Here is a 13,579-nt window from a genome sequence, read left to right as displayed (position 1 = left end):
GATGGTAACTGATAAAACAATTGAAGAATCCGAGAACCCAAAATCACTCAGTAAATTAGTTTACTATACACCTGTGTAGTTGATCATCTCATATAAATCATAATACATTAGGAGGAGTGTATTGGATTGAGATTTTAAAACATTTTTTTGTATTTATGAAATCTGAGGGTATTCGATTGGTATTGTTTGAAATCCATTAAAATCTCGAGGTATTCAATTGGGATTTTAAATTATGCTATGAAATCTGGTGGTATTCAATTGAGATTTTAGTGCTTGTTTGGTTGACATCTAGATATGTGGGAAGTAGAAATTCCTAGAAAGTAGTATTTGATGAAACTGTTTAGTTGACATTAATCGGGGAAGTGTAAGTTCTTTGGGATTTTAAATGCCTACAAAACATAGGAAGTTATTGACCTAGACCCCTCTTGGTAAGTTGCACTTCCTACAACAGGAAGTTAAAACCTATCTATCAACCAAACACAAATTTTAACTTCCCATTTATTATAATTTCCATAGTAATTTCAAATTACATAGGATTTAACTTCCTATTGGTAACCAAACAAGCACCTAAATTATGCTTTAAAATCCGATGGTATTCAATTCGGATTGTTTAAAATCCATTAAAATCTACTGGTATTCAAATGCTGATAGATTTTTTTGGATTTCATAAAATATGGATTTTGTGGCATTCTTCAGTGTATTTTAAGTTTTTTGAAATCCCACCAAAATCAATGTGATTTTGAAGCATTGTGCTTAAATCCTATCAACTTCGCGACATTTTATCAAGAATCCGCATAAAATCAAAATCACATACAATCCATTAAAATTCATAAACTAAAAACAATCCATTAAAACTCAATCTAATACACCCCCGTAGAATTTACAAAACTAAAATCCGTTACATATAAATAGAATATCAATATATTAAATATAATTCAGAAATATATTAAAAAAATCTTAACTTTTAAGTGAAGTAGTAAATTAGTAGCATGGTTTATTAGTGCGTAATATAAGTCGGGTTGGATTGCGTAAAAATTATCAAAATCCTAACCTAATCCATTTTTTTTAATATTTAACCTCTTTCAAATTTAGTTAAAAAAAGATTAAATTTGATTTAAAAATAAGTACAGATTGGATCATAGAATAAACTATCTTGAATTGTTAGGGTGAGGTTAAATACCTCCTCTTTGAAAAATTTTCAAATTCTCTGTGATGTTGAAGTAGTCGTCCCTGAAAACCCAATCTTGCCTTTTTTTTTTTTTTTTTTGTTACGCTTGATTCCTCTCTTGTTTTTCATTTCTCAATTGATTCAAATTTTGAAATTTTCATTTCCCAATTTATTTGGGTTTTGTTTGATCTCTCCTGCGAAAGTTTAAATTTTTATCTAGCTTTTTCCGTTGCTCGTCATGTCCGTAGTTATAGATTTACGGGACTTTTCATGACGTTGATTTAGCGATAAAGATTTGTATGTTAATGTGTTTATGGTGGACTGCTCAGACAAAAATCATTTGATTACCTACTAAAGAAGGAATGATTCAACAGTGATATATTTATTTGTTTGTTCAATTTTGATTATATTTATAGATGTCGTGTAATTTTTCATCATTGAATTATTCTCATTTTTAGGAAAAAGAATGTATGGGATCAATTTAATCAATTAGAACGGTTTAATCCCTTTTCAAAAAAATAAAATAGAAGTTAGAACGGTTTAATCAATTAAACCGGGTCACGGGCACAACTCCGAACCCCCCATCCCAACCACCAATCTACCCCCTTTTAATAAACATTATTACATTAGTACTACAAAATCACCCCTTGCATAGTGTGTATACACTTATAAAATCTCCCTCTGTGTCACTTTTATTTTGGTGCAATCTCTCTCTCTCTCTCTCTCTCTCAACAGTAAGTATCACAGATCACAGTTCATCTATACATCCCCTTTATTTAAGTTATTCATTTCACCCCAGCCAGCCTTATTCACTTCTTCATTTCCTGTCATCCAAATACTAGTACACACAGTAAAAGGAGGAGAAAAATGTCAAGTTCAGGCACTTCATTTTTGAGGCAGCTGAGTGGGAAAGATGCATGGAAATCAACATCAAAGAGATGGGGTGGAAGCAACAATAACAAGAGAAACAATGTTGGTGGACAAGGCAAGTTCTGGAAGCAGCAAATGGATGAAAATAATATTATGTATGGTAGTGAAAGTGGAGGGCTAGTGATGAAAAAGAGAGTGATGGTTGTTGTGGATCAATCTTCTCACTCAAAACATGCTATGATGTGGGCACTCACTCATGTTACTAACAAAGGGGATAGTCTCACTTTGCTTCACATTGTTCCTCCTCATTCTTCTGAAGTTTCCTTTGAATCTCCTCACCTGGCTTCTTCTCTTGCTTCACTCTGCAAAGCTTGCAAACCAGAGGTATGTGCTTACAATATCTTTATTCAGTTTCGGTGAGTTTAAAATAAATGTTTTTTTGCTTAAAACTAAAAAAATGAAATAGAAGTTAGAAATAAGTTAAGACTTATAACTGATTAAAGTGTTTGGGAAAGAACTAAAAGTCAAGAAACAAAAGTTAATATTCTCGATTTTTTATAATTACTTCTTGATTCTTGATTTTTTACATAAACGGATACGAATAATTGTTTCTAATTTATAAACCCAAGAACCGGACTTTTAAACCATGCCAAACACCACCTTTGAGTGATGGATGTGATGAGATCTGTTCATTTGCTTGTCTAAACACTAAAAAAACTAAACATTTGCTATAAAAAGATTCTAGCTTTATGTATTATTGAAAAAGATTCTATCTTTTCATTATGACTTTACTTTGTCAGATATCTTGGTTCTCTTTTCCAAGTTGCATTCATTTGTTTGCTTCTTAGAATTTGTTGTTATATGGGAAATTTTAAGTACAGGTTGAAGTGGAAGCACTGTGGATGCAAGGACCAAAGCTAGGCACAGTGATGAGCCAAGTGAAGAAGCTAGATGTGTCTGTTCTTGTGCTGGGTCAGAAGAAGGCCTCTCCACTCTTTACTTGGTGGGTTTTTCAATTCTTTATTCATAAAGTAAGTTAAGTTAATAAAATCCACCCATGTTGATGTAATGTGAAAATGGTAGCAGCTTGTGTGGGAGGAGCAGCAGGGAGAAATTTGTGGAAGAATGCATAAACAATGTGGAGTGCTTGACAATAGGAGTGAGGAAGCAGAGTCAAAGCATTGGTGGTTACCTAATCAGCACCAGATGGCAGAAGGATTTCTGGCTCTTGGCCTAAGGGATTTTACTTAACTTTATTATGCAAGTAAATGAGATTGTAATAATTTCAGTAGTATATTAATGGTCTTATTAACTAGACTAGTCTCCTGTAGCATTCCCAACAAGTAAATAATGCTACTGCTCCAGTCTGTAATCACACCCCTCTTTAACTGCTGCTACTAATCAGATCTACTGTAGAGACTAATGGGAATTAATATATCGGTCTTTCTAATGTGTGCCCAAGGGCACACAATAAGCACCAACTCTCATAAAAATGATGTCTTCTGATTGGTGGAATTGATGTAAATGCAGGGGGGCATCATCCTTTATTATCCACCCACCAATTAAAAGCTAGTATTACCATGAGAGTTGGTGACTATTGTGTGCCCATGGGCACACCATAAAAAATTCGTTAATATATAAAGCATCTCTCTCTGAGTCTCTGTGTAGGAGTAGTGTTTTTTATGAATTTATAGACAGACACAGAAACACATATGTGTGTGTGCATGATTGTGTGTGTAACTGGCAAACAAAAAAGTGGGTAAGATCATAGCAGCCTTGGGAAGAACAGAATCTATTTTTGCATGTCCCTGTTTTTGCTCTCTTCACATCACACTATAGTAATTTATTTTTGCAACTTGCATGTTTTAATGCAATTTTTCCGGATCAAATGCACAAAATCATACTCACATTGCCTTTATCTAGTACAATAGTGTAAGAGATTGACTGATACATGAAAAAAAGAATAAACCCAGAAATATAGGGTTTTTTGGCTAAATTTAAAAGCAATTGACTTTTCAGTGCAAATGTACACATACTAACGATCACTTTTTAGTTAGGTGTTGGGTTTCTATTGACTCTTATCTTATTAGTAATGACGGCCCTTTTACATGCACAAAAATTTCCACGAATCAAAATATTTCATCTAACTAAAAATAGAGTAACTAAAAATGGAGTAGTTTTTAGTGTCTGGACATGATAGAAAGACCCTAAAAACAATTGTCTATTCTTTAAACTAAAATAAATGGATTAGGTTAAGATTAATAAGTCAGTCTAGTGTTTGGATGATGTAAATTTTAAGTTATAAATGTCTGAGTGATTTAAGATAAAACCAAGGCGATTTGTCATAACATAATGGTAAATTCATGGAGGCCAACAGTGTAAAATAAGGGTGCTGATTTATGCACACCCTAAAGTTATTTATGCACACCCTCTCCTTTTTTTAGACCAAGTTGTCCTTAATCCTTTTAGCAGTGTTTGTTTTTTTTATTTACTCAATTTATTATTTTTTTTAATATTTATAGTTGCATAAATCAGCACAAAAAAAAACCTTTATTAATGCACTTGACCAAAAAAATGTTAATGCCGGTCACTGGTAGGGATGGGCATTAATCCCGACCCGCCCGATCCCCACCCGATCCCCGCACCGAATGGTGCGGGGATTCGGGGATTTTTTCGGGTACGGGCCGGGGAACGGGGATGACTTTGAAAAAAAATCGGGGATCGGGTCGGGTACGGTTTTTCACATTCCCCGGCCCGATCCCCGAACCTCGACCCGATTTCCCCCGATTGTCGACCCGATCCTCGGCCCGATTATTATATTATAGATTATATGTTATATATAATATAAATATATACATATATATTATAATCATTTATTAACATGTTTATATACCTCTCTAGGTCAACTTCAGTCATGGATTTTCACATGTTTATAATCATTTATTAACATATTTATATACCTCTTTAATATAATTAAATTTATTGAAATAAATTTTAATATTTATTCTTATTAATATAATCTTAAAACTAAAATGGTCATAATTAAATCATTAAAGATTTGTTTATTAAAATGATTAGGTATTAATTAGACATATTAGAAACTAATCGTAATTATGAATTTAAGTATTTAAATAGAAATTTTAGCTTAAATTAAAAATACCCGAATCACCGCGGGTATCCCCGAATCTCGATTGGGCCGGGGATGGGGATCGAAAAATAATCCCCGATGGGGATCGGGTCGGGGATGGGGATTGAGTTTGGATTCGGGGATCGGGGCCGGGTATAGCAATCCCCGACCCGAAGGGGCCCGATGCCCATCCCGACTCACTGGAGACTTATCGAAAGACATCTCATGCTGCAGAATTTAAGAGTCATTTTGCTTCATGTTCAACAAGCTATCAGATTGTAAATTCAATCGGGCAATTCAACCACATTCTCAAGGGGACTGCTGTTATCTCACTCCTCCAACCTGCACCAGAAACTTATGAATTGTTCGTATGACATTATCCTATTTCCACATGGAAAAATAGATTATCAAGGACCTCACGAAAATGTGCTCGAGTTCTTTGAGCTCATGGGATTTAAAGACTCTCCATGAATGTTAGGGTTTTAACTTGACGATGAAACGGGAGGACAAATAGAAGAAAGGAGATACTAAGAGAACATTTCAAGACTTGCAACTATGAATATTAAGAAAGATAATAAATTGAGTAAATTAAAAAACAAAACAATGCTAAAAGGATTAAGGACAACTTCGTCCAAAAAGAAAGAGGGTGTGCATAAATAACTTTAGGGTGTGCATAAATCAGCACCCTAAAATAATGGTAAATAAATGTAGGACAATACTCTAATGTAATTCATGTGACAATCCTTGGAATTTAGTACTGCTGCTAGTGCGTGAATAATTCTGCAATTTGAATGCATTTTTTTGGTTGTATTTACCTCGGGAATGTCACCTTTTCTTTGACTCTGACTCATCTTTTTACTATTGTCCAAAATGTGAGTAGAGTAATGCGTCTTCTCAACGATGTTTAAGTGTACTTTTTCTAATTTTTATGGATTACAGACCATCTCCGATGTGCTTTTAAATAGGTTCGCGCAGCAGACATAACAATTTTCTAGTTCAATTTGTTAAATATAATTTTAAAAAATTATGTCTTACTAATTTAGGATATATTTAACTAAGTTCAACTTCAACCAACGATATGCACTATATGTTTAAAATTTTATAAAAGGACAATATATAAAGTAGAGAGAGAAAACAAATGTGTGTAATTATTTACTCCCTCCGTCCCTATTTATCTGTCCACTTTGGAAGTAAAAATTTGTCCCTATTTATCTGTCTATTTATATTTTCAAAACTAATTTAATGATAGTTTTTCAAATATATCTCCATAATTTCAATTTTCAAGGCTTGACTTATTTAAAACTTGGTTGAATTCATGTTTTCAAGACATAAAGTAGGGGTATTCCACCATTTTCAAGATATTAATTAGAGATATTTAATGAAAAAATTTATACAATCAATTTTTTCTTGGTATGTGTTTTTTTTTTTCAAAATGGACAGATAAAAAGGGACGGAGGGAGTATTATAAAATCTAAAAAAAGGCAAAAGAGGAAGTGTCTTAATAATAAGATTTAAAAAAGTTGTCCGAGTGATACAAGACTTAGACATCACTGCATATTATCGGATCAAGTATCATATGCCTTCAAGTATAACTGTTTTTTTTTTTTTTTTGACGAAGCCTTCAATTATAACTTAAGCATGTCTTAAACTTGCTTTTAAGACTGAAAGTAAGAAGTTAAAGAAAAAATATAACTCCAAAGGACTCTTATTGACTTCTAAAAATACTAGGAGTCATTTTACACTCCTCACTTTTAAAAGCTAGTACATGACTCTTAACTTATTTTCTATAATAACATATTCATCCTCTCTCATTTGAATTTTTTTTAACCGTGAGTTCAAATAAGAATAAAATATAATATCACGATGAGTATAAAGAGTACTGCTACAGTTCACGTTCCTAATAATGTATTAATTTACTAGCAGTTTAATATTTTATATACATTCTTAGGGCGTGGATTCAATTGGGATTTTAAAGGTTTTTTTTTATTCATGAAAATTGAGGGTATTTAACTATTATTTTGAAAAATGTATCAGAGTCTTAAGGTATTCAATTGGGTTTTATTAAAAAAAAAAAAAAGGTATTCAAATGGGATTCTAAATTATGCCTAAAAATCTATGGTATTCAATTAGAATTGTTTAAAATCCATTAAAATATGATGGTATTCAAATGCTGATGGATTTTTTTGGACTACATAAAATGATGGAATTTGTGCGCTTGTTCAGTATATTTTAAACATTTTATAATTCCACCAAAATTCATCAGATTTTGAAGTATTATGCTTAAATTCAGAATCTATATCAAACTCTACGGAAATACAATCCATTAACGCAGTTGAATGCACCTCACTATGTATTGAAATGAGCAAGCAAGTGCATTTCATGTATATTTTACAAAGATTTCATATATATAATTTATTTTACAATCGAAAATCAATTATCTCACGAGTGTACCATGGGGAATATCCCAACATAGTAATAGAGAATTTATTTATCAAAGGTCTTCATCCTCTCCATTTATACTGTGTAATGCCATGATCAAACTTGCAACTTGCCTAAAAAGAAATAGAAAAAGTAGGAAGAACCAGAAAAGGTCAAGAATCTGACCCCGAAAAAGAGTTCAACAGCCAAAGAAACAAAAGCGCCTCACATCACAGGGGTGACACAAACTAGAACGGATGAAGTTTAATTTTTTGATTAATCTACATAAAAAATACACCAAAGAAACCAAGTGTTTCAGACTGTTCCTATATATGCTATAGCCCTATTACTATATTCCCAGGTCAGGAGCATATAATATTTTGACTAATTACACTAAACTTTATCATCTAATTTATCATTTATAAGGGGGGCCAGCTCGATACGATTTCGTGGAGTTCGTGGTGTCCTAGGAGTTCCTGGTTGCTGTTGGGAGAGCAAGTGTCTTATATACCCATAGAATGTACATCCAACAAGTGTCACTGTGCATCCGACGGCATTCATTATGGAGATCGGGTTTCTGAATATCAGCCAAGAACATGTAACAGCAACAGCAACCTGTTGACAAGAACAAATCTCAATGAGTCAAGATGATGGCAATTTCTAGTTTTAGCTCTTCCTTCATTATATACAGTCATCCGTACTGCATACTGGAAAGACCAAGAATTTTTTCATCTCTTCTTAGGGTATATCTTTTTCCTCGCGTAAGCGAATGCCTTCGCACAAATATTCATGGAACTTGTAAGTAGTACTCTTCTACAAGTCCATTTGGTTGTCAAATCAGATTACAGTTGTTACAACTACAGTAAAAAAGTGCAAACACATGTAATTGTGTGATTGATAAAATATAATTGAGTGCCAATTGTTTGCAACAATACAGATGATACGTGAATTATAAAGTTTAAAAGCAAGATCTAATATATAATGTGATGTTGACTTGACTGATGACAATCAGTTATCTGTTTAATGCAAATATAATAATGTAACTGCAAAACATGACACCTCACCTTCAAATTTCCGGCAACATTAAACGTGACAGCAGTTGTGGAGTGAATCACGTAAAATATAGAGAAGTTAAGGCAGAAAGCCATCACTCCTGAGCCAAAAATAATAACAAGTGACGAGAGAAGAGTGGGGCATGTTTGGACCCAGTGTAATACCCCAGCCCCTTCCAGTAGCAGGGCCGGTACTGCCAAGATCATTGTTGCAAAAGGTGCCATGTAGTACACAGTATTTATGCTACAGGGACAGTAAAGGAAATATTTTATCAGCATCAACAATAAAATTTTTAAGCATACTTGAACAATGCTTCTTGCCAAAATCATATTGCAGAAAATACTTTTGTTCAATACTGATGCACAGTTTTGAGTCACCATATTAATTTGAAATCTTGTGGTGCTTCAGACCCAAAATTATATCCAAATTCTGGATTGAAGATTAATCAATGCTTTCCGCATTAGCTACATAAAAAAATTGACTCTGAATAGTACAGCTACTTGTCAAATCCCCAAATTATAATGAAGTACCAGCTTGTTCTACTTACCCACTAGGAAAGAGTGAAAAAAAATAAGAAAATAAAATTGTCACCTCTTGAGTAAAAGAAATAATCCTACATGACAGATTTAAATACCTCAAAATAGCAAGATTTTTTTTTTTTTAATTTACTCAGTCCACTCTACTCATAAATAGTTAATCGGTTCTAATTAAACAATGATTTAATTGTAATTATTATTTTTTTGAAACTGTAATCCTTATATTTATCATAATATCAAAAAACCACAAGGTTTTTGTCCAAAAGCACGACAAAATAAATCACTAATCATTTAATTGTCAAATAGTGGTCCATGCAACCGATACCAAATTATCCAAAGTAGTGTAAATATGATCCCTAAACCTATTAATTATTATGGACACAGAATGCAGGAAGTACATATATATGGGATGAAAAAAGTATATAATGGCAAGGATAACCATGATTTCGAAAACCGTAGTTTGATGTATACAGTAGGAGAGACATAATAGCTACACTGTTTCAAGACTACAACCAGTGTTCTAAAAATTGGTCTAGGCGGACACCTAAACACGAATCCTAGACGCCGACGGTAAACTGTAGGAGAAACATAATAGCTACACTGTTGCAAGACTACAACCAGTGTACTAAGAATCGGTCTAGGCGGGCACCTAAACACGAATCCTAGACGGTGATTACGCTTGTTTTTCAAGAATCGGTCAAAATTGGTCTTAGGCGGTCAAGATCTAGCCTAGGCAGTCTAGGCGGCCAATTAAAAAAATATATATTTTATAAATAAAATTCAAAATTATAGTAATAATTCAAAGAAATTTAAGCAGTCACTTATACTTAACTTAATATCTTATAAATGAATGGAAAGCACACTGTTAACTCCTAGATGGCTATTAACAAAAGATTCTAGCGTGTAAGAATAATGCGAGTTGATACCCAAATGATTGGAGAAAGAACTTGCCTTATGCTGCTAATTATTGCATAAAAGGTTGAATTAGTATCATTATCAGAGTTACTTTTGGTGATTAGGCCTAGCCTTCTGCTTCATTTCTAGTTTGAGCCTGGTATTATTTTTCATTCTTGACAAAACGAGTTATGTGATGGTAGCCATAGAACCAGTTATGTGATGGTAGGAATAGCAGCTTGATGCACTGATTCAAATAAAAAACCATATTCATCTCGATCATTCATAAATTGCAAATACTAGGTAATAGATGGAAGTGGAACCAAGGCAACAGGAATTTAAAATCACACAAGGTCTCTTACTCTCTCGCGTCTCTCCACTTCTTTATTTACATTTCTTATATAAGAAAGTGACAAAAGGAAATAGGGGCATTTTCTTGTACAACAGTACAACTTAATATCAAAACAGATGCAGCCTGAAACCAGCAGTCTTAAAGACTTAAACACGGAAGAAATACATTTTTACAAAGGCAGACTCCACTATAAATCAAACACGGGAAACCAATGGCTATCCAGTCCACACAACCTCGATTCACCAAAAGAGGATCAAACTCAAAAGACAAACATTAATATGTAACATCAAGCACTCCTTAGCATCCGAAGGCTCATAAACATTGCCACTGATACACGCATTATTTTGGAATCCTAGATCCATTACATATCCCATGACAAACCAGTAATAAGCTAGGCAAAACCATTACATGTAACAGTACATACCTACTAATTAGAAATATTGTAGCCTGGAAACCAAATAACTTCACGCAAAACCCAGACGTCAGAACAAATGACATCTAAAAAGCTAATAGCTCAATCAGTCAATAGACAATTTTCGGTACTAATTCAGTCCATAGACTTTTATATAGAACATACTAAATCTTCCTAGGAGACAACAATACCAAGAGAACAGCCTGATTGACAAAAGAAATCAGTTCCAACAACGAGAGTATAGGCTTGTTTAATATATCTATTACAAAGAGACATACATTAGAAGTTACGCGTACATGAAATATGGTAAGTAGTCAAGTGGCAATGACCTCTACACAATATTATTCCAGACTGGAAATACAATAAACAGCACAGATCAAAAATAATCCAGTTAAACAGAATGCTACTCAAAATTACTGTTTGTAAGTACCAATCCAATAAAGCTAATAAAGAAGTTCAAAAAATGTTAATGAAGTACTAAATCATTTAGCTAGATAAACAAATCTGCCCGCAATGTCTTGTAAGGGATGGAAAAAAAGAAGGTGGTGAGATACCTGTCAAATTTAAAGCCATGAAGCAGCGATTCAGCAAGTATAGTTTTAGTTGAAGTAGCAAGACAGCCAAATAACGCAGCACAAAATCCAAGCATGTTAAAGCTAAGTTCTGTCATAGAAGTGAGAAGTATCCCGCCAACAATCGGAACCAAAGATGCCCAAATTCGCCAATCAAAGTATTTTCTCCAGACCAACCACTGCAAAAATACTGTTTTAAATTCATAATAACAGACGAGTTAACAAGATGAAAGATTTAAATTAGGAAGGAAAAATCGCATCAACACAGTTGAAGGCCTAACCTGTGGTTGCTGGTGTAAACGACTTTATGGTTTGCATAAAAGATACAGGAATGTAGCGTAGGCTCACATTCCCCAACACTATGTTAATACAGAACACAAATGACATAGGAAATATCCTTTTCCAACGATCCTCAGATTCAACAATGATAAGAGGCTTAAGCTTCAGCACCTTGATAACCACAAATGCACCAATGGCCGAGCATATAAAGTGAATACATGACACTGACAACGGGAATTGAAATTCCAGTTTCTGTTCATTCAAGAAAAATCAAAATTCAACAACAATTCAAACATGAGAACGAAACTTTAGCTGTATTATTTCATTAACAAGCTCAACCACCTAGTAAATGGTGGTATGAAAGAACAAAAAACAGATATACACACATACATATAATGATATAAATCTACTATCTAAAAATAACTATAATTAATTTCAAACCTTTCAGATACTCTTGCCTGCTTTCTCCATAAGTAATGCAATAAAAATATATACTACATTTTCTATTAATCACACGATGCGACAATGCCAATGAAAACTCAGTTAAATGCATCCATGCAATCCTTGTACCAAGATTAGACTTTCCCTTACATTATAGTTCTTAATAATGCATCTTTTGAAGTTCAAATGAGAAGGCGATAAGAGTGGACACCCCAACACTTATAAATCCCCTCTCATTAAAAATTAACAAAACTAGCAGCTGATAGTTATTCATACCATCAGCAGGATCACACCACAAATTGTACCTAAACCTGTTTACTGCAAAGGCTAACTAAAACCCTCTTGATCACTAGATCCACATTTACTGATCACCCCAAAGCATACAGATGTAATAACTAATAGAATCAAACCCTAAACTCACATCTCATCTTGACTCAATAATATTACTAATGAGTGAAAAATCAAGCTTCAAAACCTACTAGCTCAGCTTTAATACAGACATTACAAGGCAAAACCAAGTTCACACAAACACTTACAATCCTATCAAAACCCCCCATTACATCAAAAAAAAAGTAACACATGCAAAATTTAGAAAATAAAACAAAGAAATTAAGGAAAGAAAACTAAGAAAAAGACCTGAAAGATCCACTTGTTCATGATAATAACAGTCACATTAAAACCCCACCACTGCACAATTGCCAAAATTGATCTAAACACACTCCACTGGCACAACCTCCCTTCCTCCATCATCTCTCTTCTTCCAATTCACCTGAAAACACACACCAAATCAACTCATCAATACATCAATCAAAACATCAAATGAAATTAACCAAAAACTAAAACCCACCTCAGTTTTAGAGAGAGGGAGCTAGAGAGAGAAAGAGGGTCAGTGATAAGTGAATAGGTTGTAACGGTGGAAGTGCCCCTGTTGCTGTCTTAGAGTCAAACAGCTTGTTTACTTTGAGTAGATGGTAAGACTTGTTATGACCGTTGGATTGTGCGAGTGAGGCTCACGTGCTAGGTTCCAACGGTGTAGATTTAGGTTAATCGTGTTAGAGACGTTTTTTCACGCTTATACAACGTTTGTGTACTTTGTTTCTTGGTAACGTACACCCACGCCTTCTTGATTCTAATTTCTGTATTTAAGGAATACTACGTATATGTTCCGGTATATTCTTCCGGGCATGGTGAACACAGGATTCTAATTTATTACTCCCCGTCCTCGAGATTGTTTACGTATATTATTTACATGTATTTTGAAGTTCTCGTAAATATAGTTCTCACGTATTTTTAATTTTTTGTCTTTTAAATAAAAATTTAAACGTCAAACTTTTTTTCAAGATTTTTCTTAAAAATAAATATATAATATAAGTATATTTTTTTTCTAAGTAAATGATTTATAAAAGAAAAAAAAACTACAATTCTAGGGGCATACCCGTGGTAAAAGGAGATACATC

At 33.5% G+C, this 13,579-nt stretch overlaps 2 protein-coding genes across 2 annotated transcripts; one reads left to right on the top strand and one right to left on the bottom strand.

Moving 5' to 3' along the window:
* The first annotated feature begins 1,867 nt into the window (after positions 1 to 1,867).
* On the top strand, positions 1,868 to 3,474 carry LOC108220891 (uncharacterized). Its single transcript, XM_017394772.2, has 3 exons — positions 1,868 to 2,422; positions 2,920 to 3,041; positions 3,125 to 3,474. Exons 1-3 carry the CDS (start codon positions 2,036 to 2,038, stop codon positions 3,273 to 3,275), a joined length of 660 nt encoding a protein of 219 aa, XP_017250261.1. The 5' UTR covers positions 1,868 to 2,035; the 3' UTR covers positions 3,276 to 3,474.
* Positions 3,475 to 7,832: 4,358 nt separating this feature from the next.
* Positions 7,833 to 13,253, bottom strand: LOC108224012 (UDP-galactose transporter 1). Its single transcript, XM_017398529.2, has 6 exons — positions 12,970 to 13,253; positions 12,759 to 12,891; positions 11,684 to 11,933; positions 11,385 to 11,592; positions 8,648 to 8,879; positions 7,833 to 8,198 (listed from the first exon to the last, which is right to left on the bottom strand). The coding sequence occupies exons 2-6, from the start codon at positions 12,870 to 12,872 to the stop codon at positions 7,977 to 7,979; spliced, it is 1,026 nt and encodes a 341-aa protein (XP_017254018.1). The 5' UTR covers positions 12,873 to 12,891; positions 12,970 to 13,253; the 3' UTR covers positions 7,833 to 7,976.
* Between the last annotated feature and the right edge of the window lie 326 nt (positions 13,254 to 13,579).

The sequence above is a fragment of the Daucus carota genome, chromosome 5, assembly GCF_001625215.2.
Source record: "Daucus carota subsp. sativus chromosome 5, DH1 v3.0, whole genome shotgun sequence".
Lineage (NCBI taxonomy): Eukaryota > Viridiplantae > Streptophyta > Magnoliopsida > Apiales > Apiaceae > Daucus > Daucus carota.
Note: the sequence above shows the minus strand (reverse complement) of the source record. Positions and strands in the feature narration are given on the sequence as shown.